Below are 27,713 nucleotides of genomic sequence, written 5' to 3'. Positions count from 1 at the left end.
TTTTACTTCATGTAAAAATTGTGCGCCAAATTGTTGATGGATTAATATTTCATATATCTAAATTTTAAATTTTAAATTTTACTTCATGTAAAAATTGTGCGTCAAATTTCCAATTTGGAAATGTTTTCATTATAACTGGCTACCATTGTCAACTATCTTATTAGTTCTGATAGCTGATTAGTTGCTCTAGAGTTTTCTAGATAAGAATTTTTCTGCAATTCTATATGACTTTATTTTTTAGTAGTTTCGATGTTTCATTGATTTTTGTTTATTTATCAAGAATTTCCAAGAAAAAGTCCAGAGGAAAATGAATCCTTGTTCATCTTTATATCCCTTGGAGTGTTTGAAATATGTTCTGACCATGGAACTATACTTACTGACAAGATGAACGATATAAATTTTCTGGTAAATCAAATAATTTCTATCTTAACAAATTTGTAACGTATACATTATTGTGTTTATTTCTAGGATGGAGAAATCAGTCGGGCTTGAAAAAGGCCACACAATTTACACAAAGTTTGAGGGCTATTTTAAGAAAAATCTCTTTTGATTCCCCCCATTATTTTCCATTATGGGTTTAGGAAGCATTAGGGTATTGGAAGTAGGCTTGCTCTGGCATCGCTGTTCTGTTCCAGGTCTCCCTCACTTTCAAACTTAGGATATTATAAAGCAAAGTCCCCAACTGTTCTGGATATTTACCCTGGTGGTTAAATCAGGCTAAAATTCCACTGTAATAAAAAAGAATCCTCTGGCAAGGCAGGTTTTCACATTGTAATCGACCCGATTTCCAGGCTTTAACAGGGGAGAGGTCGCCCCGTTTGCTTTTTATCTGACGGCGCCAGCTTCTCTTTGCGGGGGGCTCCGGGCCTTCATCCCCAGGGGCAAGCCCAAGTTCTCCCACCGCTAGGATTTACGTTCTTGAGGGCTGAGCTCGGCTCCGGTCGCCTCCGCGCTGCCCCCTGCAGGCCGCCCGGTGGGACTGCTCAGGCGACGGCTCCCGCCAGCACCAGCAGGCCCGCAGCCCGGAGCCGGCACCTGCGGCTCCGCGTCGGCCGCCTCGCCACAAACTCCAGCCCGCAGCCTCGCGGCGAAACCGGGCCATGGCGCGGGTCCTGATCGTGGGCGCCGGGCTGACGGGGAGCGTGTGCGCCGCGCTGCTGAGGAGGGAGACGGGCGGTCGTCTGCGCCTCTCCGTGTGGGACGAGGCTGGGGACTCAGGTGGGTGGTCTAACGGCGGAAGCGCGGGAAGCGGAGTCGGCCCGGCGAGGGGCGTCTGAGGCGGCGTGGACCCCTCCTGCTAAAGTCTGTGAAGTAAATGCAGCCTCATGGCTCCGCTCGGCCCAGCTGCGGCCTGCGCGGGGCGCGCCTCGTCACGTGACGGGAGAAGCCCGTACCCGGAAGAGGCCTGCAAAGGGGTGACTAGGCAGCGCTGGGCGCGCGGCAAAAATGCCTGGAGGCGCCCGGGTGGTCTGGGAAGCAGACCTTAACACTGTTTGGGCCGACTGCTGTCACTAATAAATGGATTTTTGTCTCAACCTGAGAGGCCTTTGCAACTTTCTCCAGATTATGAGAATCTCAAAGTGCCCCTATATCAAGGTTTTCTGAAGATCAAGTTTACTGAGTCCTTATTGTAATGAAACCTGACTTTTAAGAGTGAAAGAGCATTTGTTGATTTATTCAACGTGCTATTTCATTCAACATTTTGTTTTATCTTATCCATTCATTTTTTTTTTTTTAATTTAGATTAGTAAGCGTGTGTCCCAGGCACAGTGCTGGACCCTGCTGCATTGTTCATGACTCTTCATGTCTCACCATCAATGAACAAATGATCTCTGTTAACTATTATCTGGCAGTGTTAAATGACAAAACCCTCAACTTAAGAAAAAGTTTTCTTATACTTATGTAATCTGTTTGGATGAATAGCATTAATTATAAAAGTTTAATTCTGAGGCATTAAGGCATTTTCCTGTGGGTTAATTCAAGGAGGAAGAATGACTACAGCCAGCAGCCCTCATAATCCACAATGTACAGTCGACTTGGGTGCTCAGTACATCACCTGTACTTCTCATTATGCCAAAAAGCACCAAAGGTGAGTTAGTTGAAAGGATTGGAATCAGTATCACTGATTGTATGGTGTAAAATGATACACTTTCAACAGGGTTAAACTTTGCCTCATAATATAGTGAAATTATTATGTCATTATCATTTTCGATGGTGTTAGCAGTGTAAGGTTAACCTGAGAAAGTGGGGAAAACTGTAATACCTGACTCATAAGGTTGTGAAGATTGTATGAGATATAATAAGGTACATAGTAAAGGGTTCAGTAAGTATGAAGTACTTTGTTGGTCTGTGGAATCCTTTACCTTTTGTCTTCAGAGTTTAGTTTTGAAATATATGGAAAAATAGGCCTTTAGTTAATGTCAGCAAAAGGTGTATGGATTCTCAAACATTCCTGTTCTTCACCTGATTTATAAGCTTTATTTTACACAAAACATTGAGTTGATTATAGGAAGATTTCTAGTATTATGTAGGATTGACATCTCTAAAAGTTATTGGAAGAGAATGTGATATTTTAAAGCTAATTATATAATTCTGTTAATATATGTTGATTTATTTCAGTTTTTATGATGAACTCTTAGCTTGTGGTATTTTGAAGCCTATGACCTTGCCTGTGGAAGGAATGGTGATGAAAGAAGGAGACTGTAACTTCATTGCACCTCAAGGAATTTCTTCAATTATTAAGCATTACTTGAAAGAATCAGGTGGGACTGAGATTTTCTCTTTTAAAATTAGCATTTAAAGGGCCTCCCCTGGTGGCACAGTGGTTGAGCCCTGGGCTGCAAAGCTGCCCCCCCCCCCCCACCCGCAGCCTCTGCAGCACTGGTTCAATCCCTGGCCCTGGCCGGCCAGCGAGGGTCCTACATGGCGCGACAGACCCCTCCTTCCTTGCCTGCTGCTCCCCTCAGCAGTGTATTTCATCACTCTGCCTGTTCTGCTCCCCGCTCTGGCTCTGTTGAATTCTCTCACCCTCCCACGCTTCTGACTGTACCTACCCAGTGCTTGTATAAATAAATAAATAAATCTTTAAAAAAAAAATTAAAAAATTAGCATTTAAAAACAAAAGTTATACCCATAATATTGTATTGTAAAGTTATAAAATAAGGCGGATATTTTTCTATTCATCACCCAGAAGCTAAGTTTAAAAAAAAAACTATTTATGCATACAAGAGCTGGGGTGTAGGCCAGAGGTGTGGGGGGTGAGAGGATTCACCAGAGACAGAGTGGGGAACAGAACAGGAGGATTGACTGAAATACACTGTTGAGGGGAGCAGCGGGCAACACGCAAGAGGTCTGCTGTGCCATGTGGGTTAGCTCCCTGGTCTGGGATCAAACTCATGCTGCAGTGGCTGCCAATAGCGTCATAGCGCTGAGATTTAACCCCTGTGCCACCAGGGAGGTCCACCTTAGTTTTCTTTCCCTAATTGCTGATAAATTTCCAGTGTATGATTCCAGAAAAATGTTCATAGATCTTTCTATTGATCTACAGGGTTGTTCCTTTTTATCTATACACTTGTGTTTATACTTTTCTTTTAAAAATACTACATAAGGGGGCCTCCCCGGTGGCGCAGCGGTTGAGCGCTGGGTTGCGAGGCTGCCTGCGGCCTCTGCGGCGCCGGTTCGATCCCCGGCTGCTCCCCGGCCACCGGAGGAGGGTCCCGCGTGGCGCGCAGACCTCTCCTGCCGCCCGCTGCTCCCCTCGGCAGTGTACTTAGGTCCTTCTGCCTGCTCTGCTCCCCGCTCTGGCTCTGGTGAATTCTCTCACCCTCCCGTGCTTCTGACTGTACCCAGTGCATGTATGGACAGAACAAACAAACAAGCAAACAAATAAAGAAAAACATGCCTCTATTAAAAAAAATAAATAGGGCCTCCCCGGTGGCGCAGCGGTTGAGCGCTGGGTTGCAAAGCTGCCCGCGACCTCTGCGACTCCGGTTCTATCCCCGGCTGCTCCCCGGCCACCAGAGGAGGGTCCCACATGGCGCGCAGACCTCTCCTGCCGCCCGCTGCTCCCCTCAGCAGTGTACTTCGGTCCTTCTGCCTGCTCTGCTCCCCGCTCTGGCTCTGGTGAATTCTCTCACCCTCCCGCGCTTCTGACTGTACCCAGTGCATGTATAAACCAACCAACCAACCAAATAAATAAATAAATAAAAATGCCTCTTTAAAAAAAAAATAAATAAATAAATAAATAAATAAAATAAAAAATACTACATAAGGGATTATTTTACATAAACTATTCTACACATTGTTTGGTTTATATCTTTTGTGTAATTTATATCAGAAAATTTGATGTACTATTTATTTTTAGCAGCTGTGTACCATAATTTAGCTATTAACTTTCTGGTAAATACTTAGGTGGTTTGATGGTGAAGGATTGTTTTTGGTTTTGGCAATACCAACATTGCTGCATTGTTTAACCCTGATATAATTTTGTAAGGTACCTGAAGGCCAAGAAGAATAGATGTGGTAAATGGGGTATATGTTTTTAATTAAGTTGTGACACCTATTCATCTTAAAGAATATCTTACTGTCATAATGAATGAGAAAGTCTGTTTCTACATCTTGATTTTACAGAAATTTTTGATTTTACTAATGCGATAGGTTAAAAATGGAATCTCTTGTTTTTGTTTTAAAATTAAATTTCTGTAGATATAGATATATTATTTAAATATATATATTTGTGTATATATAAAATTAAATATGTCTCTATCTATTACATCATTGTTTATTTTTGTACAATGTGCACTTTCTCCTCTCAGGTGTAATCTCCATAAAATTCCTACCACTAAGTCACCTATGAACCATCACCATAGTCTCTGTGCTCTTCCCTCCCCTGTTTTGATTCCTCTTTCTCCCCCCCCCCTGCTGTATGTCTCAGATTTATAGTTTGCCTGCTAGTTTTGTCTCTTTTTTCCCCCTACCCCTCTGTTTGCTTTCTCAATATACTTCCTATAAGTGAAACCATCCAATATTTTTCTTTTTTCTCTAACTTATTTCACTGAGCATAATCCCACCAGCTCCATACATGTTGCTGTGCATGGCATAAGTTTATCATTTTTGATTACTGAGTAGTATTCCATTGTATATATATACCACATCTTCCTGATACAGTCATCTGTTTTTGAAAATTTAGATTGTTTCCCTATCTTAGCTATTGTAAATGGTGCTGCAATTGAACATAAGAGTGAAGATTGCTTTTTGAATTAATGATTTTGCATCCTTTGGGTAGATTACTAAGAGTAAAGTTGCTGGATTATATGGTAGATGCATTTTTAGTAATTTGAGCATCCTCCATACAGCTTTCCATAGTGGTTGGACCAGTTTGCATTCCTACCAGCAATGTAAAAGGGTAAAAGTGGAATCTCTTTTGGGTTGCATTTCCTTAATTATGAGTGAACATATGTATTGTTGTTTCATTAACCAGGTCTTTGCATTTTTTTCTTTTATTCATTTTTGGTTCTTTCATTGGAAAAATGAGCATTATATTACCTATTGCAGTGTCTTGAGGAGTAAAAGATGCAATGCACTCATTGCCAATCCAGAGCAGGCATTGATAGGGTGATGTAACGGTGCCTGAGGTGAAAAGCATTCCTGATTAATGAGAAAGGAAGTAAATACAGTGCATCCCAGAGGCTGTAGATGACAAACCATTTTATTTACCTGCCTGGATCCAGTATATGACACTTTGCCCCTTCACTTGTATGGAAAATCCTGACTATGTGAACATGAGTTTGCATTTGAAACAGGTGCTGAAATCTGCTTCAGACAATGTGTGACCGAGATCAACCTGAAAAATGACAAGTGGGAAGTCTCCAAGGAAACAGGTTCCCCAGAGCACTTTGATCTTATTGTGCTCACAATGCCGGTTCCTCACATTCTGCGGGTTCAAGGTGACATCGTGAACTGTGAGTCTCAGCCTAAGCTGTTTACCTTGGGGATTGGGGTGTCTTTGATCAGCATGAATTCTAACTCTATTTAACTCTATTAGCAAAGAGGATATCATGGATTCTATGGGTTTGCATGTTTTAAAAACTGATACTATTGGCTTGGTTTATAGAAGTCTACGCCAAACTGAAATTCACATATTTTTTTATGACTTAGAAGTTTAATATTTTTCTTATTGCCCTTGCCTTTAAGAAGTTTGATGAATAGGTGGTAGTTTGACCTAAAAGGAGAGGAGTCCGTTTGTTGCCATTTTGGAGAAAAGAAGATTTTGTGATCAAGCTCTTGCTTGGGTTACCTCATTTTCTATAATTTTGCTCTCTGGGTTTCCCCCTAGTACTTATTTCTGTTTGAAGCAATTGCTTACTCCCACCATTAGGGAGAATTGTAAGAGAAGGTATAGGATGGGGGTTTGATGGGTAAATTATGCTGAAAGAGCTAAAATTATGCTAAAGAAGTTAAACTATAAAAAGGAATTAATGCTCACAAGCAATTCTTTCTGAAGTAATAAAGACAAAAAGGTATTTTCTTGCCAAGGACAACAAAGGCATACTTTAAGGAAGAATATGATAGGTTATTAATAGGCTATTGTCATATTTTCTTTAGTGATGTAGATGTCATTAATTTATAAGACTATATCAATTTTCATATGGGGAGAACTATTAAACCCTTGTGGAGAATTTTTTTAAACAATAAAAAATTTTTACTTATACTTTGTCATTGTTTCCTAGGGAGCATTTTAGGTTGATAATTTCATTGGATTAGGGACAAATAAGAGGCTAGACAAAGATTTGGTTGCTCCCAAAGAAAACTGAAATATATAAAAAGAGAGGATAAGGAATCAAGAATGGAATGACCTTGTCACCAAGAGCTGGTTCTTAATGTCTCATGAGTCTGTCTGACATTGCCATCTACCTCCACAAAAAAAACCAAAAAAATCAGCCTCTATTCCTTTCCAACACAGAAGCAATCTTATATATGATTTTTTTAAAATAAGGTTAACTACCTTATTAATTACCCTTCTCAGATATCAATTCTTTGAAGTGCATGAAATTATTGTCAGATTTGGTGGTAATTATTAATGAATTACCATCAAATATGATTTTACAATCAAATTTTGTAGTGCTATTCACTAGGCTCTGAGAATTCTTGATATTTATTCCTCGGGATATTACTGAGTATGCAGGATTATTAAGAATATTTAATGTGTTGATTATAATTTTCAAATGAAGGCAGGATATTTCTAAAAGCTGTTCTTCCATTGTGCACTATGTACTTATGTGCTTTATATATTTTATGTGTGTATGGTATGTGTGTTTTGAGAAATATTTTATTTATTTTTGTAACTATTTTATATTGAGTTACTATTGGTTTACAGCCTTGCTTCCCTAATAGAAGTGCAGTATCCCCTTTTCAGGCACTATTGCTATAGTGCTCACACTACCAAAGCACCCATAGTCTACCACCACACACCCTTGTGCTCCCTCCCTTTTTGTTAAGAAATATTTTAAAATAGGTTATGTTTATTTGACAGTGTTTCATTTCATGAACATGTAGATAACAGAAATAAAGCAATATTTAAATAGTGTCTATTATTAAGGTAATATGTATGAAATTATAATTTTATAGGTCAAAAATAGTCAAATATTGGCTATTTCATGTGGTTCAACCTAAATACTAAATACATGTGCATGTAGAGGTAGGAAAGAAATTAATGAAAAAAGCCAGTAATGTGAAAATAATGAAGTACATCTGAAGATTTTTTAGGATCATAAAGACGACTTTGACATGTACTTCTAATTTTTATGTTATTTCTGATTATAGTGCTATTCAAAAAAATTTTTGAAGTATAATCAAGACTTCATTATCTCAATCTTTCATTTCTATCTTTTGAATTGGTGTTGTTTTTATTTTTTTATTTTTAAAAAAGATTTATTTTTTTATTTATGCATACAAGAACTGGGGTATAGGCCAGAGGTGTGGAGGGGGTTGTGTGAGAGGATTCACCAGAGACAGAGTGGGCAACAGAACAGGCAGACTGACTGAAATACACTGCTGCTGAGGGGAGCAGCGGGTGAGTCAGGAGAGGTCTGTGCTGTGTGGGTAGCTCCCTGGCCGGGGATTGAACTCATGCTGCAGTGGCTGCACATAACTTCATAGGTTACATCTTAACCCCTTGCACCACCATGGAGGCCTATTTTTACTTTTAAGTCTTTACATATTGCAATCAGTTTAGCATTATTCTCTTTTCATACTAACCTTTGTTTAGTTTTTAAAAATAAAATGTGTGGTGGCATGGGTTTGTGTGGAGGGTCAGATTTCCAACTTTTCCTTCAAATTGACTGTAATCTACAAATGGCCAGTTTAGAAGTATCCTTTACATGCAAATATTTTTCCTAATGGACAACTTCTATTCATTCTTTTTTTTATTTTTATTTTTTAAATTATTTGTGCATACAAGAGCTGGGGTACAGGCCAGAGATGTGGGAGATGAGAGAATTCAGAGACAGAGTGGGGAACACAACAGGCAGACAGACTGAAATACACTGCTGAAGGAAGCAGTGGGAGAGTCAGGAGAGGTCTGCTGTGACTTGTGCGTTGCTCGCTGGTGGCTGGGGATCAAACTTGTGCTCAGAGGCTGTGGATTGCTTCATAGTGCAGTGCTTAACCCCTTGTGCCACCAGGGAAGCCCTCTATTCATTCTTAAGGGTGAGGAGTTGGATACCTAAGATAAGCAGCAACGTCTGATAAAACTCTAGGCATTCACTGTGACTCAGCACAGGTGGGAGATAGTGGACATTTGCACTTTTTTTTATTAAAGAGTAAAATATTATTATTTTAATTATTTTAATTATTTTCTTTCTCTGGATCAGTTTATTATTTTATTTATTTAAATATTTTATTTTATATAATTCTTATATCTTTTTTCATCTTTGCACAATGTATGCATTTTCATTTTGGTTATATTCCCCATACAAATGCACTGCCCCCCCCTTATTTTGACTCTAGTCCTTCCTTTCCCCACTCCTCCCCCCCACCCCCTTAGTGTATCTTTGGTTTATAGTTGCTTGTTGATTTTGATTTTTACTTTGTATTGATTAGGTTTTTTCCTGGTCTCTTATTTAGGTTTTCTAAATTCCTGCTATGAGTGAGACCATCTGGTATTTTTCTTTTTCTTTCTGACTTTCTTCGCTGAGCATGATCCCTTCTAGCTCCATCCATGTTGCTGCAAACTGCATGTGTTTATCTTTTTTGATTGCTGAGTAATATTCCCTTGTGTATATGTACCACATCTTCTTGATCCAGTCATCTATTTTTGGGCATTTGGGTTGTTTCCAAAGCTTAGCTATTGTAAACAGTGCTGCTATAAACATAGGCGTGCAGGTGCCCTTTGGAATTACTGTTTATGTGTCATTTGGGTAAATATCTGGGAGTGGAATTGCTGGATCATATGAAAGCTCTATCTTTAGTAGGTCAAGAAATCTCCACACAGCTCTCCATAGTGGTTGGACCAGTTTGCACTCCCACCAGCAGTGCAGGAGAGTTCCTTTTTCTCCACAACCTCGCCAACATTTGTTGTTGCTAGTTTTTTTAATGATGAAACTCAACAAAAACAAAGAAAATAATTCAGTCAAAAAATGGGCAGAAGAGCTAAAAAGAAACTTCTCTGAAGAAGAAATGCAAATGGCCAACAGGCATATGAAAAAATGTTCAACATCACTTGTAATCAGGGAAATGCAAATCAAAACTACAATGAGATACCATCTTACACCAGTGAGAATGGCACATATTAAAAAAAACTAGCATTTGCACTTTTATTCCCAGAGATGCTGGTACCAAGGGAGGGCTTCGGGGGGGATAAGAAGAGGACATACTAATACCTAAATTAGAATTTATAATAGGCATGTGAATGGGGCGGGGGGTGGGGGGTGGGTCTTGGTGCTTAAGTCCACTTGGATGTAGAAGTGAGTACAGGACTTCGGTATCAGCAAAAGGAATATGTGAGAACAGCAAAAGAAATATGTGAGAAGCCTGATACATTTCCTGGACTAAATGTTAGAGGGAGATTCAGCTATGAAAGATAAAGGGAACAGAGATATGAATTAGGGCCAGGAAATATATATTTTTAAAGATTATTTATGCATACAAGATCTGGGGTGTAGGCCAGAGTTGTGGGGGGTGTGTGTGTGTGAGGGGATTCACCAGAGACAGAATAGAGAGCAGAACAGGAGGATTGACTGAAATTCACTGCTGAGGGGAACAGCAGGTGAGACAGGAGAGGTCTACTGTGCCATGTGGGTTAGCTCCCTGGCTGGGGAATGAGCTGGTGCTTCAGTGGGTGCAAATAGCTTCATAGTGCTGAGATTTAACCCTTTGTGCCATCAGGGAGGTCCCAGAGCCCACTTTTATATACTCAAAGTTCCATATACATTCCACCATACTTGTCATTTTGGATTGCTTGCAAGTGCCTCTAATGAAGTGAATTCCTTTGTCAACCAATTTGTATGCCACTGTGTCTATTTTTTTTAAAGAATCGCCATTTTCTAGAATCTTTGAGACTGGTATTAAGGAGAGCTATTGTGAGTCGGGAACCCAGGAATTGAGTCACTGTAGTTCATTTTGTGTGATTACTTTAACCCCACATTTTGAAGTTCATCATTCTTTTTCTTCATCTCTTACTGCCAATTACTGTGCCAAAAAGCTAGAGATCCTGTCACATCATAGTTTTTATTTTTAAATTTTTTAAACTATTCTTTTTTTTTTTTTTTAAGATTTATTTATTTATACAAGCACTGGAGTACAGGCCAGAGGCACGGGCGGGTGAGAAATTCACCAGAGACAGAGCGGGAGCCGAACAGGCAGAAGGACTAAAATACACTGCTGAGGGGAGCAGCGAGCAAGACAGGAGAGGTCTGCTGCACCATGTGGGCAGCTCCCTGGCTGGGGATCCAACTTGAGCTGCAGTGGCTGTGGATAGCTTTGTGGGTTGTGTCTTAACCCCTTGCACCAGCAGGGAGGCCCTACACTTGGTTTTTAAATTGGAACACTTTCAGTTAAATTCTAAAATATCTGAAACATCTGTTTCAACACCTTTGCAGGTCTAGAAACAATGTAGCTAAAAGTTAGATCTTGTTTCCTTTAATCGCAATGAAAAGAATTGCTTGGGGATAGCCTGAAATATAAAAAAGGTTGAAATGGTATACCATACCATGTTCACAACAAAGGGTTTGGGTGAATACAGAATGTCTAGCCTGTCTCCAGTGGATCTGTTGCTGCTGTTATTTTGTGGAATCCTGTATGATAGATGCATTCATCTGAATTACTTGGAAGGCTTATTAAAATACAGATTACTGTCCCACGCCCTTGGAGTTTCTGGTACAAAGGCAGGTGGAGGGTGGGAAGGGGAGAGAATTTGTATTTCTTAGAAATTTCTAGGTTTCACTGAAGTTGCTGTTCTAAGGACCACACTGTAGAAACTATAACCTTACCTTAGAGGTTTCTGGAACTGAGCAATAGACTTTCAAAAACGATTCACCCTTTAAACAGATGATTCTAATGCGCAGCCAGGCTTAAGAACTGCTATCATAAAGTATCAGCCTGGGACTTGGTGGTGCATCTCTTAACTGGCTTCTCTCTTTTTTAAAAAAAAAAAAAAAAAACCCTTTTTTTTTAAAATTTATTTATTTATACAACAACCGGGGTACAGTCCAGATGTGCGGGAGGGTGAGATAATTCACCAGAGACAGAGCGGGGAACAGAACAGGCAGACTGATAAAATACACTGCTAGGGGAGCAGCGGGTGAGACAGGAGAGGTCTGCCACGCCATGTGGGACCCTTGCTGGCCGGCCGGGATCGAACCAGCGCTGCAGAGGCTGTGGACAGCCTCACAGCACTGTGCTCAACCGCCTGTGCCACCAGGGGAGGTCCAACAACAACTTTTTTTTTTTTTTTTTAATTTTCTAGAGGCATGTCTTATTTATTTATTTATTTATTATTTGTTTGTTTGTTTGGTTTATACATGCACTGGGTACAGTCAGAAGCGCGGGAGGGTGAGAGAATTCACCAGAGCCAGAGCGGGGAGCAGAGCAGGCAGATGGACCGAAGTACACTGCTGAGGGGAGCAGCGGGCGGCAGGAGAGGTCTGCTCGCCATGTGGGACCCTCCTCCGGTGGCCGGGGAGCAGCCGGGGATCGAACCGGCTGCAGAGGCTGCAGGCAGCTTCGCAACCCAGCGCTCAACCGCTGCACCACCGGGGAGGCCCAACAACTTTTTTTTAAAACCACTTTGAGATTTGATTAACATACTACATAATCTGTCCATTAAAAATGTACATTTTAGTGTTTTGGGGGAGATTCACTATATAAGTAACCATTACTGAAAATGGGCAATGTGTCACTTTCACCCTTCTTGACTTTTCCAGACTACAGAAGGGGCAGTGATTCAATGGCTGTATTAAAAGGAGAAAAGACAATGGGATATGCACAGCAAATGTTCATTTGGAGCAAGGCGAAGCAAGTCTATTTGAAGTGAAAGCAGCAAAGCAGCACAGCTCCTGTTGCCAGGAGGGGAATCTAATGAGTTGCCATTGTGGGATTCCAGAGGCTGCTTTTATTTGTTGGGGTTTTGTTATTAGTCTGTGTTCTCTCTTTTAAGATGGGTGGGGGTTGCAAGGGGGCAGTTTCACATTTTTGTTTCTTTGCAGCTGCTGTCTCCTGGCCTTGGCCTCTTGCTGCCTTAACACCAGCGCTGTGTCCTGACCTTGGTGGTTCCCTTACTCATTACCACAATCAATTTTGGATCTTTTCATCACCCCCCCAAAGAAACCCCTATGCCCCATAACCTGAAGTTATCATCTTCATCTGCACTTCCACTCCCAGTCCTAAGCAACCATGAATTTGCTTTCAGCATATATTTCTCTATAGAATCTATAGATTCTTAGGGAAACCTTTCCTTGACTCTGCTTTGTTTCTGCCTATACCAAGTTCCATAATTTTTCTTCTCTTTCATCATGTTTGACTGAACCTGACACTTCAATCTTACTGACTTCCAGTGGGTACCTCATCTTGCCTTGAAGCCTGTGATTTATGCATAACAAAGCTGAGTCTGGCAGTGGTGGGCAAGGCTTAGGGAATATAGGCTGGAAGTGACTATTGATATGTCTGTAGCTTTTGGCTTTAATGCATGACTAAAGCTGCCATTGAATTTGATTGAGAAATGACTTTTTATGCGACTTTTTATGCTGGTAATAAATATCATTTATAGATCTTAGATTTAGAGATGTAATAAAAATTGTTCTCAGAGGAAGAACATGGTTGCTAATTATATCTTGAAAGCAATTTATTTTTCCTTGAGTATCATTTTCACTATGCAGTCACGATATAGTTTCTTTTCTAGTACAGAATGAGATAATAATATAAAAAGAATCAAAACTTTTATTAGGTAGCAAAAGGCAAACTAGAAAATTAATTCTAAGGCTCTCTTTGATGAGTTTACTTCTTGATTGTTGCCAGGACCCTTTAATGTCAGCTCATTTATGTCCATGGCGAACTACACTTACTGGATGGATTTTGATTAATATAACATGTTACTAAAAGATAGCTATTAGTCATTGTATTCAGTTATGCTATAAATTACATATTCAATTTTTTAAAATATATATGACATAGTTTTTGTATGTGAAGAGAGATCCTTCAACATTACATTTTAAAAACATTTCTCAATACTTGCATTAGTGATATATAACATAACATCATGGCATAGACTGGCTCCTAAGGTGTGTTTAATGGTCTACTAATTATTTTATTTATATCTTTTTCCATATATATATTTTTAAAATTTATTTATGCATAAAAGAGCTGGGGTGTAGGCCAGAGGTGTGGAGTATAGGGTGGTGACAGTATTCACCAGAGACAGAGTGGGGAGCGGAACAGGCGGATCTACTGAAATACACTGCTGAGGGGAGCAGCGGGCGAACCAGGAGAGGTCTGCTGTGCCATGTGGGTAGCTCCCTGGCCGGGGATCAAACTGGTGCTGCAGTGGCTGTGAATAGCTTCATAGGTTGCATATTAACCTCTTGTGCCACCAGGGAGGCCCCATAAAGAAATATCTTATGTTCATAGTTTTGTGTCAGTTTTTCATGGGGGCATATTGTCTACATTTGGCTTCAAGTTTCAGCTTTCCCTTTATTTTCCTATACATTTTCTTATAATACTTATTGGAAGATTTATTTCTGTTCCATTGATTGTGATCGCATAGTATCTTTAAAAATACAGAATGTCTTCCTCCTATATCTGCCTGTTGTATTTAACTCACTTTCAATTTTAGTCTTTACATTATTTTTTACTTTTTCTTTCCTAGCTTTCTCTCCAGGTCACTTAGTTTTCAGAAGTGCTTCTCCTGTTTCCTTCCTTGAGACATTGTTTCAAAGAGGTCTTTTCACTGTTTTCAGGTCTGCTTCCTGGCATGTTTTTCAGATACTATTTTCATCAGTTCATTAGTTAGGTTCTGCCATGTGCCATTGTCTTCTTCCCTTGCTTTGTACAGATCCCTCTCTAATTATCACATCTGTAAAAAAAATTTTTTTAAAGATTTATTTATGTATGCATACAAGAGCTAGGGTGCAGAGGGGGTGAAAGGATTGACCAGAGACAGAGTGGGGGAGCAGCACAGGCAGATATACTGAAATACACTGCTGAGGGGAGCAGCGGGAGAGGCACGAGAGGTCTGCTGCGCCATGTGGGTAGCTCCCTGGCCAGGGAGCAAACTCATGCTGCAGTGATTGTCCATAGCTTCATAGTGCTGAGACTTGACCCCTTGTGCCACCAGGGAGGCCTCAGTTCTTTAAATTTTGTGAAGAAAAATATTATTGGGAAAGAACAGCCATTTCAGTTAAGAAAATTTTATACATTGTGTAAATTTTTACTTGCAAGGGTAGAATGCTAGATTATTAATATAGTAATTTATTATTAATAATTATTAGAAATATTTAAATTGAAGTGTTTTAAACTTTTTATCTTTAAAAAAAGTTAAAAATAGGCATCTATAATTTTTTCTACCTATCAAAAATAGTTTGAAGAAACAGAATAACATTGTTATAGGTTGGAGATGATTTTTATTTTGTTCTTTATAATTGTTTTATTATTCATTACTTTAAAAATAAGGAAAATAAGGATAATTTTCTCCTACTATTAAAGATGACCATTTTTAAAAATTGTATCGTGCTGATAAGGAAATATATCTTTTTCCTTTTATTTATTTTTTTAGTGGAAGAGTATGGTAGGATATGAAGGCTCTTTATGATGAAAAAGTTAATAAAGATTGTTCACTGCGTTGTTAAACAATGAAAAAAGGGAAGTAAAGGGTTAAAACTAGAGGTGGTTAAAACTAGAGGTCCCTGACAATGGCACTATAATACCTGTGGGCCTAAAACAAAGGGATTAAAATCATCTTCCTTCTCTTTATGTTATCAATATCAATAATGACATCAATATAAAGAATTAGCTAATGTCTTCTGTCTGTTTTTGGGAGAACCTTAAATACACCCTTGTTTGATTTAGGCATCTTAAGTTTCCATGAAACACAGCCATTTATAAAGCCATATATTGCCATCTAGTGGATAGGATGTATATTGCAGTTTCTTTAAGAGGACTGGAGGATGAATGAAATATATATGTATTTAATTATGTATGTATAATTCAAAAACCCCACAATCTCACAGGGAATAAATTTAGGCCTATGATAATTAACTAACACATCCAATAGTGCATAGATAATTATTGACAACTAGGGCTGTGCTAGAGGTCACACATTCCTATAAAACTGTGAGCTCCACGTCTTCAGCTTTCTTTGTGTTTTTCTTATCACTTTTCCCTTTCTTTAAAAAAACATTTATTTATTCACACAAGAACTGGGGTAAAGGCCAAAGGTATGGGGGGGTGAGAGAATTCATAGATTGCATCTTAACCCCTTGCGCCACCAGGGAGACCCTTTTTCCCTTTCTTTATAAATCATGTCTAGCCTTTAGGATCAATATAAGTATCATCTCTATTTTCTCCAGCACAACCTTTCCCTGATTTTCATTTTATAGAAGAAAAAGAACTATTTTTTTTTTGCAATTATTTATTACATTCTCCAAGTTGGAGAACAGGGAGCTTTGCATACCATATATAGTGAATCTCTTGGGGTTCATGACTCACCTTCTAGTTTTTTTAGCTGGACTACACTTTTTATGTTAACATTGCAAATATTACTTCATTTAATCCTCAAAACAATAATAAGGCTTTATTATTATTTCTATTCTTTGTGGTGATGCTGTGATGTCTTCCTTAGAGTGTGATTCCAGAACACATACTCTTAATCATTGTTATACATGGATCTCCAGTAGGTACTTTATCTTAGACTATCCAATTATTGGTTGTGTTGGGTAGGTATGAGTTCCCATAGTGTCCTCCTCAGTCTTTATCAACATGTTTTGGAAACTTGCCTAATGAAAATCACTGGTTAAAAGACCTTTTGAGAAGATTTTGATTCCTAGATTTGGGTAGGGCCCAGGTGTCTATATCTTTAACAAGAATGCCCTGAGAATTTTTTCCTCCAATTTCAACCTGTTAGGGACATTCTGCCCTATCATAGCACTTCTCATATTTTATTGTGATCCTTATTTTTCAATCAGTGTCTTTCCCACTAAGCCAGAAATTTCCAAGGAAAGAGTCTTATATCCACTCCATTCCCCACCCAGCATCAAGTATAGTGTCATATACAGACCACCTCAGTCAGTATCTGTTGACCTTCTTGTGACTTGGTTCATAGTGCTAGGGTAAGAGGGTGAACTTTGGCTGGATCATAGAATTTGGGAACCAACAGGAACCTTGGGGGTCATTGCCTCTTACCCCTCATTTTAGAAATGAGGAATTTAAGACATGACTTGCCTTGTAAGGTAACTTAATTAGGTGAAGAAGACAGGTTGCTCCACTCAAATATAACTTTTTTGTTGTTATTGTCTTTTGCTTTACAATTATATTTTATAACAATAATAAACAAGTTAATTTCTAATATGAAATGATTCTGACAAGTACCATAGACCTTTTATCATTCAGACTTTCTGCAAAAAGAATACTAAAATTTTATGTATAGCTTCAACTTTCCAAAGGACAGTTTGTAGCAGGAAATAGAGAACAATAGCATAACATGTATTTAGTATATTTCTATTTTCAAAACATTTAATTAAAAACTCTTATGTAAGCAGCAATCCAATGAGATATTTTTACCTCCCATTTTATAGATGGTAAAGTTTGAGTGATAATATGTAGGTGATCACTGTAATTTACTATTTTTTAATTTTAATTGACGAGGTTATTTTATTTATTCCCACTTAGGAGAATGACAGGATTACAAAGAATTTTCTACAGTTGTATTTATTGAGGTTATGTTACTTACATCACCAGTATATTTGTTAGGGTGTATGTTTACACCTCTGCAAATACATATTATTTTACTACACCCACCACCAATGCTGCTCCAATACTCCTCCACTATACCCTCTTCTCCCCTTTATTGCCACCTCATCACATCCCCCTTCAGTAGCCTTAGAGTTCAGTGTATTCTTCCCCTTCCTGTTTTCACCCCTCTGCTTTTTCCTTCCCCTCCACTCCTGAATGTCTCAGATCTATGCTTTCAAGGTTTGTCTTTGTCTGACCTTTTATTTTGTTTCTCTGTATTCCATAAATAAGTGAAACCAGTATTTATCTTCCTCCTTCTGACTTATTTCACTCAGCATAATCCCGCCCAGCTCCATCTATGTTTCCACGAATGGCATGCGTTTAATCTATATGATCACTGAGTAGTATTTATTGTGTATACGTACCACATCTTCTTGATCCATTCATCTGTTTGGGGGCATTTAGGTTGTTTCCCTATCTTGGCTATTTTAAATAGTGCTGCAATAATATAGGAGTGCAGGTTTCCTTTTGAATTACTGTTTTGGTGTTCTTTGGGTAGATACCATGACTGGAATTGCTGTATCGTATGGCAGATCTATTTTTAGTAATTTGAGGGTCCTCCACACAGCTTTCCATAGGGGCTGGACCAGTCTACATTCCTACCAACAGTATAAAAGTGTTCATTTTTCTTCACATACTTGCCAGCACTTGTTGGTTTTGGTTTTTTGAATATTGGCCATTCTCATGGATGTGAAGTGGTATCTCATTGTGATTTTGATCTGCATTTCCCTGATGATTAATGATGATGAACATTTTTTCATATACCTGTTGGCATGTACATGTCTTCTCTGGAGAAGTGCCTATATAGCTCTTCTACCCATTTTTTGATTGGGTTATTTGGTTTGTTTTTTTGTTGAGTGCTATAAACTCTTTCTTTGTAGGTCTTTGATATCAGTCCCTTGTCAGATGTACCATGTGCAAGTATTTTTACCCATACAGAAGGGTGTCTCTTTGTTTTGGTCATTATCTCTTATCCTATACAGAAGCTTTTTTTTTAATTAATTAATTTTATTTTATTTTTTTTTTTAAAGATTATTTATTTATACAAGCACTGGGTACAGTCAGAAGCATGGAAGGGTGAGAGAATTCACCAGAGCCAGAGCAGAGAGCAGAACAGGCAGAAGGACGGAAGCACACTGCTGAGGGGAGCAGAGGGAGCTGCAGGAGAGGTCTGTGCGCCATGTGGGACCCTCACCTGGTGGCCAGGGATCGAACCTGCGCTGCAGAGGCTGCAGGCAGCTTCGCAACCCAGTGTTCAACCGCTGTGCCACCGGGGAGGCCCCTAATTTATTTTTTTATACAAGAGCTGGGGTATTGGCCAGAGGCGCTGGAGGATGAGAGGATTCACCAGAGACAGAGAGGGGAGCAGAATAGGCAGATGACCGAAATACACTGCTGAGGGGAGTAGCAGGCATGACAGGAGAGGTCTGCCACACCATGTGGGAATCTCCCTGGCTGGCCAGGAATGGAACCCTCGCTGCAGAGGCTGTGGATAGCTTCATAGTGCTGCACTCAACCCACTGTGCCACCAGTGAGGCCCTAAACAGAGCTTTTTAATTTGGCTTAGTCCCGGTTATTTTTATTCTCCTTTGTTTTCCTTGCTGCTTGGGGTCTATCCTCAAAGATGTCTCTTCTAAAGGTTATATCATGAAGTGTGTTTCCTATATTTTCTATATATTTTATGGTTTTAGATACTACATGCAAATCCTTGATCCATATTGAATTAATTTTGGGTATAGTGTTAGATATTGGTCTAGTTTCATTCGTTTGCTTATGGCTGTTCAGTTTTCTCAACTTCATATATTGAAGACACTATCCATTGTGATCTCTTGGCTCCTTTGTTGTATATTAGCTTTCTATAAACATATATATATATGTGTGTTTGTGTGTGTATATATATATATAGGTTTATTGAACTCTCAATTGTATTCCATTGAGCTATGTGTCTATTTTTATATTCTAGTACCTTTGATGACTATCAATTTGCAGCTTGAGGTTGGGGAATATGAAATCTCTATTCTTGTTTTTTTTCTCAGTATTGTTTGTGTTATTTGGACTGTTTTGTAGGTCTAAGTAGATTTTTATTATTCTTTGTTCTATTTCTGTGGAGAATATCATTGGGATTCTGATCATGATTGCTTTGTGTCTGTATGTTGCACGTGGCCACAGATCAGAAGAGTTGCCAATAGAAAAGCCAAGAGAAGCAAGTAGAGTCAGGAAATTAGTCTACTTTCTTCAGGAATCCTGGTCTGTTCTGGGTTCCTTAATGAACCATGTATTCTCCACCTGTGCATTTGTTCACAAAGCTCCCTGTACCTTGAATAATTTGGCACATCCTCTTGATTCTTCCTCTTTCAGGATTTGGCACTGGGCCTATGAGTTCTTCAGATGCGTATTTGGTGGCTTGTCTTTAGGAAAAGCACTTCAGAGACCTAGTCTCTAGCATGGATTTTTTAAATACGATTTAGCTCTTAGCTTTTGCTATTTTGTATAGGGTCATTAAGAGCATGGATTGAGAGAGTCAAGATTTGTAACTCACTTTTTGTCTGGGTGATTTGGGGTAAGTTACTTAACTGCTCTGGCCTCCAGTTTCCACATTTATAAAATTAGGATAAATGACACTATTTACAACACATGGGATCATCATGAGGATTACATGAGATAATCTGAGTAGCTGCTTTATAAGTGTGTATGATAAGTACATAGCAATTACTTTTTAATGTTTGTGGCTTAAGACAAAATCTGAGATATGTATTTAACGTGCTGTGTGCTTGGTGTTGATTAACAAATAGGATATACTCCAGACATAGTCACTATTACGAAGAATAGAACAATTGCTTTGAAAACTCTACATCAACTAACTTTAAATTAACAAACTAGTCTTTACTGTTAGAGGAGTTAGTTGTTATCTGAGCTTTTTTGCAAGTCAGCAGAGGACGGTCTATGGAAGCTTCCTCTCAGAGAGAGGGGCAGTCTCATTCCCCCCTCCCTTTCTTTAAACTATACCCCCCAATATTTACCCTAGAGGAGGGAATAAGCACCTCATCATAGCTTCTGCCACCACCCTGTGACCTTCTTTCACATTGTTCACAATATCACTCATATGTTTGGGGAAGTATCGTAGTGAGGCTATTTCTTAAATAGTCCCTATGTCCCTGGCATTTTTCTAATTGCTAACCAAGTATGCTGAAAGGGTGCAATGCCCACTTCTCAGGCATTCTCCTGAAGTTGTGTGTGGCATAAAATACCAGATGAGCTTCATTTCTGACAAAAAAGTAAAAGTAATGCATTAGGAGAAACTGATATGATTCATGTTTTTAAGTTAATGGGGTCTGAGCTCTTGGTTATGAATAAGGATTAGAGTGTGAATAAGGAGGTGGTTGAAATCTCTATATGGTGTTCATAATTATCAGCCAAATGTGTGCCTAAAAAAAGGTAACCAGAAAAATGCTGGATATCAATAGTGAAGATATTGGAGACTATAAGAAACATGACATTGCCTTATGCAAAAACAATTTTTTTTTTTGTATCAATAGTGTGTGCTGCTCACTTTGACTTATAATCTACAACTCTAAGATACAAGGGGGTTTGTTTTTGTATTTCTCTAAACTTCCAAATTATCTGCTGTGAGATTTCTCCACCTGCCTGATGGAAATCCAACTTCAGTGTCATTAAAGTTTCTTCCCTGTCTATTGGCATCATATAGGAATCTCAGGCTTTTATAGTGCCAGCAGCCGGGGTGGCATGGGGCCCAAGTCCATAATGTCTTCATTACTGTTGCTTCTCTGGTGTGTATGGCTTGGGCCCTGTCCTGGTCCTCTAACTAACATCTGGGAGACACATTGCCTTCTGTGGACTCAGGGTGCCTCTCATGATTAGCACCGTACTGCTACTGAGGTCTTTTCACTGCTCCAGGCTAAGTGCTTTGCTGCCAGGGCAGGATGCAGCAAGATTCCACTGGACAGGCATGCAAGTGGGAAACAGGTCACCACTGAAAGAGGAATCTTCTGAACTCTTCTCTCTAGAACATTAGATTCAGAAATTGTTAACTTCGCTTCTTAGCTATGCTTTTCTATCATTGAGCCCTCAGCTCCATCCTATCCTTCCATTTTTTGGGGGATCCACCTGGATCTCCAGCTTAATCCACCTTAAGATTCTGCAAGAGAAATATACTTTACTTGCTTTTGTGTGTGGGGGTGTGTATTCATCCCGACCTTTAGAAACACTGCTTTGTGCCTGTCTTTCCTAGATTGAAGGGTGAGGAAAGGAGAAATAGTTTTCCCTAAATAAATCATCTTGGTAAATTCTTTAATTTCTGGTTGTTTTTAGCAGCCGAGATGGAATAAAAATACAGGTGGACCAAACTATATCAATGAGATAACCTGTAATAACCAAAGGCTCATAACAGGAACATGGGCTAAAAGAAATGAAAACTTCTTTATCTAGAAATATAGAACTCCACAGCTTTACCATAGTGATCTACAATGGCAGTAGATACAGATATAGGCATGTATACAAGCACATATAATGATAAAATAGAAGGATACTGAATTTTTTTCAAAATAAAACCACCAAGGGAGTAGCAGCAAAGTAGATCATTTTACCAAAGAAATGCTAGTTTATTTCAATATCAAGGTTTCCAATCCAACAAAATATAATTTATTTGACTGAATCTAAAACAACATTGCTACTTAAAAAAAGGCTTACATTTCAAAATTAAAACATTTGTTAACTCAATGTGAAAAAGTTTAAATGTCCAGTAAATTTACAGTTGGTAGGTTTTAATGATGCCCTGGTACGTAAGCTCTGATTCAGTACCTACGTACCATCTCTGCCTTTTCTTACATCATATTCTGCAAGTAAAAGAAAATGCCTCATGATGTCTCCTCTCTGTTCACCTTTCCAATCTCTGGCTACACACTCTGACTTCTGATAGCCTACCATCAATTTGCACTTTAATGCTGTACTTAAGGTACATAAAATTGTTCAGTGTCTTTTTATCTTTTCATAGTATGCATTGTTTTTCAATTTTATAGTTAATATGTTTTAAAAAAATTAAAAGTAAAAATAAAATAAAATCCATTTGTAATTTCATCCCCTGTATGTACTAACCCCATGAATGCATATTTCCAGTTTTTAAAAGAGAAATATATATATACATATATATAATGTGTGCGTGTATATAATATGGATATATATCTTTATAATATCTTAGGAATATCTTTCTAATGTCAATGAATGCACATGTGTGAAATAACTTTTATCAAATAATGATCTATTGTTATATAACTTTCTATTTTATCATGATGTATTAAATCAGTTTGATTGACATTTAGGAGGTTTCCAGTTTTACAAAGTGTTGCTTTAACAGTGGAAGAGTGAAACAAAGATTTCCTCCACTAAAGTCTTTCCCTCATGGAAACTTACTTTAATGCAGAGTAGAATAAGGCCCTTCTGATGATTTTCGTTTTGATTTTTCCGGATCGATTTATGTTTTATCTGCGTGTGTGTCTTCACACTTTAGACTCAGGTTTCATTCAGAAATCCTGTTAGAATATTGATTAGAGTTATATTGAACTTATGCATCAATTTAAGAATAACTGACATCTTTATAATAGTGCATCCTCCCATCCTGGAAAATGAAACATTTATCCATTTATTTGGGTATTTTTATTTTGTTTTGAAAGAGGAGGCTACTTAACTTTTCAAACTTACCCAGTAACATGTAATATAGTCGGCATTCAGTTAATATTTGTGGAACCAGGTAGGGAGGAATAGGGGAATGAAAGAGGTTTCAATAATGTTTGTATGTGATAAGAAGGTAAGTATTAATGTAATGACAAAGCATGGACGTCTGTGGAAATGGTGAAAGCAACACAGTAGTTATCCCAATAAATGTAAAAGGACTGAATTCCCCTAAGAGAAGAAGACTTTTAATGTTGGATTTGAAAACTCAGCAAGGTGAAACCACCTGCCTGTGAGTTTTTATTTCCCACACATGCCCTAAACTGTAGCATTCTGACTGGCTCTGCATTAAAGGCATCTTATCACTTCTTCCTCTCTAATTAGTCTATCACATGATCTCACGCATTCTCCAGAAATTTCATTTCCTTGGACATACATTTCCTAAATAATTGAAGAGTTCTTTAAACAAATAAAACAAAGGAAAACAAAACCCAGCTAATGGTTTTCTCTGGAAATACCTACTAAAAACTATGCCTCAACAAACATCCTTACTTGTATATGCTTATGCAGTGGCACTTTCACTGTAGTGTGATAAAATGCCAAAGTTGGAATTTTGGGGTCAAAACATCTGAGAGCTTTAATATATATTTCTATCTTACTCTTTGAAAACTTTACAATCACCCTCATTTGTAATGTTTGAGAATGCCTGCTTTTCTTTATACACATTAGCACTAGATGTTTTTAATTTTATTAATCCTATAAGATTTCTGCCAAAATGATTAATAAAAAAAAAAACGTACATCATTCTTTTTTATAATTTGTATTTCCCTTGACTGAAAGATTGGTTTTTTTTTTTTTTTCCTGTAAGGTCATTACATACTTAGATTTCCTATTTTGTGATCTCTCCTCTCCCATTACTTTTCTAATGGGCTATTTGTTTTTTTAGAGCATTTCATGGCCAGGAGATAGGATGTTCTATAGATACTTGCTTGTCTTTTTTTCCAGAAGATGGCACTCAACTTGAAACTGAGCCTTCAGCTCCCTTTGCATCTTCTTCCTGTATAGACTGAGCAGTGGGGCTCAGAGCAATAATGCCAGTTTTTTACTGATAATTTCTCAGAACTCTCTGAGGTCAGTTGACTAGCTTTTTTCCCTGGTTACTCTTGAAACTTCAAATGTAGGATCAGTGTTGCTTTTTGTCACCAGCTTTATAGAGAGTCAAGAATATAGAGAAAAGTCCTGTTAGTTTTAATGTCTACAAAGTAAGAATTCCTTATTATGTCTTTATTAATATACCTCTACTCAATAATCACCATGCTTACTTGTTGACCTCTTTTTTTTTAAAGATTTATTTATTTATGCATATAAGAACTGGGGTACAGGCCACAGGTGTGGGGAGTGAGAGGATTCACCAGAGACAGAGTGGGGAACAGAACAGGCAGACTGACTGAAATACACTGCTGAGGGGAGCAGTGGGTGAGTCAGGAGAGGTCTGCTGTACCATATGGGTCAGCTCCCTGACCGGGGATCGAAATCATGTTGCAGTGGCTGCAGATACCTTCATAGGTTGCTTCTTAACCCCTTGTGCCACCAGGGAGGCCCTCCTTGTTGACCTCTTTCTGCCCCATTCTTTAAACTTCGTTCAAAACTGCTTCCTCAAGAATGTCTTTCCCACCCCAAAGACCAGGCCATTCCTCCCATTATATATTATGCTAGTTTCCTATACCTCATATTTTTAACTCTTACCACAGTTGTAATTAACTAAATGCTGAGACCATTGTGTCATGTTTATTTTTCCTGGTAGAATATAAAGTATACAAAGACAGGAACTTGCTCTGACTTACCTAGTCCTTTTTTCCCAGGATTTCCTTATAAGTGCTTAATATACATGGTGCCAATCTCTATTTATGAATGAAAGAATGAAATGATCTAAAACACATCTTGAAAGACAGGTCAAGGAAAATGCTTTGGAGAGGAAAAGCAGTCTTAGCAAAAAGTGGGAAATAGAAATTTTTATTTTATATTTGGTCTTTTTGTGGGAAAATTTGGGGAATAACTAGAATTGTGCATTGAGGGCAGATTGTAGTAAGCCTTGAATGTGAGCATCTGTTGAGCCAACAAACAAGGTTCATCAGAAGTACTCAGTCTATCTTTTAAAATGTGGCTGGATACAGTGAGATGGCAAGTATCTTTACCTAAGTGAATTGGAAGAAGAAAACTTTTGCAAGACTTGGAGAAATGTTATTCAAAGGCTCTTCTTAAATGGATACTTAGACTTCAGTAAACTATGGCAATCTCTGAATTTACTATGCAGTATAGGGTATGATAAAATGTTGCTCATAATGAATACCTTCAACCTCCCTCTTACAATTCTGGAATCTTCTATCATCCTTAATGGAAAAATGAGAACCAATTATTTTTAATGAAAGAAGTTTAAATTCTTCATTTCTCCTTGACATTTTGCTGAAATGATTTTGATTAAAAGCAGAGGAAACAAAAGTCCTTTATTCATCAATAACATGCTTCTTTGCTTTTTCCAGCAGAATATCTCCATAGAAGGGAAAATAATTCAGTTTTGAAAGTTATTCAGATATTAGCTACTCTGGTAGGCTGCCTGCAAACTTGTTAACTGAGATCTCAATTTTAGAAAAACAAATTATTATTATTAAATTCCTTTTGTTATGTCTTGAGCTTTACCTTTTATATCTCATCTACTTTAAAAATATATATTATTACTTGCAAAGTAGTAGGGACTGAGTGTTCTACTTAATCTTCCATTTTCATTCTAAGTGCTTGACTGGCAACCAAAGATAATCTTTGTCTCTGTGCCACCCTCCAGAAACTCAGGAGTTGGTAGAAACAGTAGACACTCCTATCCCCTGGGAATTTAGTGTGATCTGCCACTACTATTACTTGTGCTTTCTACCCACTCCAGTTCCTGGCAGGACAAAAAGCTTTTCCTTACTTAAGTATCTTTTTGGGGAACTAATTATTTTTGCTGGAAAAAATATGAGGGATAAAGAGAAGATGATGATAACATCAAATACCATTTTGTGCATACTTTTATATAAGCATTTTGCCTACATTATATCATTAACTCTTCACAACTACCTTATGAGAAGTGTTATTATCCCCATTTTATAGAAGAAGAAAGTGAGACTCAGAGAAATTAAGTTGTCTGAGGTTATATAACTTTGGAGTGGAAAGGTCATTTATAGAATCCAGATCTTTTTCAGGCTCTTGTAATTGGGGCAATGTTTAAGAGAGTCCCAAAACCAATTCCAGTATAAGTATGTATGGAGGCTTCCTGACACCAACCACCAACTGGTGTCTGAGAATTCAGCTCAATTCTGACACCGCTTCCCTGGAGATAATATCAAGTTACATAGGTAAAGGGTTCTGTGTCCCAAGAGTGCCTTCCTCTTCAGAAGTCAATCACGAGCCCAGGCTGCTACCTGTGCTTTTGACCAACTGGCTATAAATCAGAGGTTCCCATGTTCCCCTCTTCAGGTTTGATTAATTTGCTAGTGCAACTCATAGAACTCAGGAAATCTGTTTATTCGCCAGATCTCCAGTGTATTACAAAGGATATCATTCAGGAACAACCAATTGGAAAAGATGCACAGGGCAAGATGTGGGAGAGTGTGAAGCTTCCACGCTCTCTAGGTGTGCCATTCTTCCCAGCGCTCCACATGTTCACCAAAGTCTCTTCTTTTGGGTCATTACGGAGGTTTCATTATATAGGCATGATTGTTAAATAGTTGACTGCTGGCCATTAAATTCAACTTGTAGCCCCTCTCCCCTCCCTGGAGGTTGTGGGGGTGAGAATAGAAATTCCATTTCTTTAATCACTTTGCTGGCTATACTGTCAACCAGTCCCTGTCTTTAGGTGTTTCCCCCAAAATAATTTTATTCTCATAACAAGAGGCACCTTTATCACTCTCAAACCTTAGCAAATTCCAAGGATTTTGGAAGCTGTGAGTCAGGAACTGTGGATGAAAACCAAATATATATATAAAATCCATTTTTGTCTTCTGAATGACCAAAGGTATATTTTTATAAATCACAATATTGCAGGCAGTGTACCTTTTTGCCTCTTTTCCTAACACAAATGTGTGTAATTGTTCCATGTTTGATATAAAGCTTCAATGATGTGAATATTTTGACCTTTTTGTTCTTGTACACATACTGTCAACAGATGTGTGATGCTGAAACTAAGCCACCAGGTTGCTACTCTAATTGAAGAAAAGATCCTTCTTAATGCTGTCTTATTGACTGTGTATTTCCCTCAGAACTTGAAACTCTATTTTTCATTCAAAGTTCTTCGATAACAGAAAGGCTTTAAAAAGAAATGTCAAAACTAGAGATGGGGTGAGATGAAAGAGCAGAGAGCTGTAATTTATTGAATTGCGTCATTATCACCAAGTGAGTCACCAACTGAATTGAATTAAACTTCTTCCCATCTGAGCTGGCAGAGATGTTTTAAAGAGAGAAGAAAATTGAGAATGAAGATTTCTAATTCTTTGGCAAAA

The 27,713-nt window shown here is 38.3% G+C and overlaps 1 protein-coding gene across 1 annotated transcript in view; it reads left to right on the top strand.

The window, feature by feature from the left end:
- Window positions 1-1,100: 1,100 nt before the first annotated feature.
- RNLS (renalase, FAD dependent amine oxidase) overlaps window positions 1,101-27,713 on the top strand; it is a gene marked incomplete at both ends in the record, with an annotated part of 277,708 nt that continues 251,095 nt past the window's right edge. Inside the window, 4 exons of the mRNA XM_084246200.1 lie at window positions 1,101-1,218; window positions 1,984-2,089; window positions 2,620-2,762; window positions 5,802-5,960. Of these exons, the coding sequence (XP_084102326.1) occupies window positions 1,101-1,218; window positions 1,984-2,089; window positions 2,620-2,762; window positions 5,802-5,960 (526 nt within the window). The remainder of the gene's footprint in view (window positions 1,219-1,983; window positions 2,090-2,619; window positions 2,763-5,801; window positions 5,961-27,713) is intronic.

This window comes from Talpa europaea (genome assembly GCF_964194135.1).
Source record: "Talpa europaea genome assembly, chromosome: 10".
Taxonomy (NCBI): domain Eukaryota; kingdom Metazoa; phylum Chordata; class Mammalia; order Eulipotyphla; family Talpidae; genus Talpa; species Talpa europaea.
The sequence above is the reverse complement of the archived record's forward strand: the minus strand, read 5'-3'. Positions and strand labels throughout refer to the sequence as shown.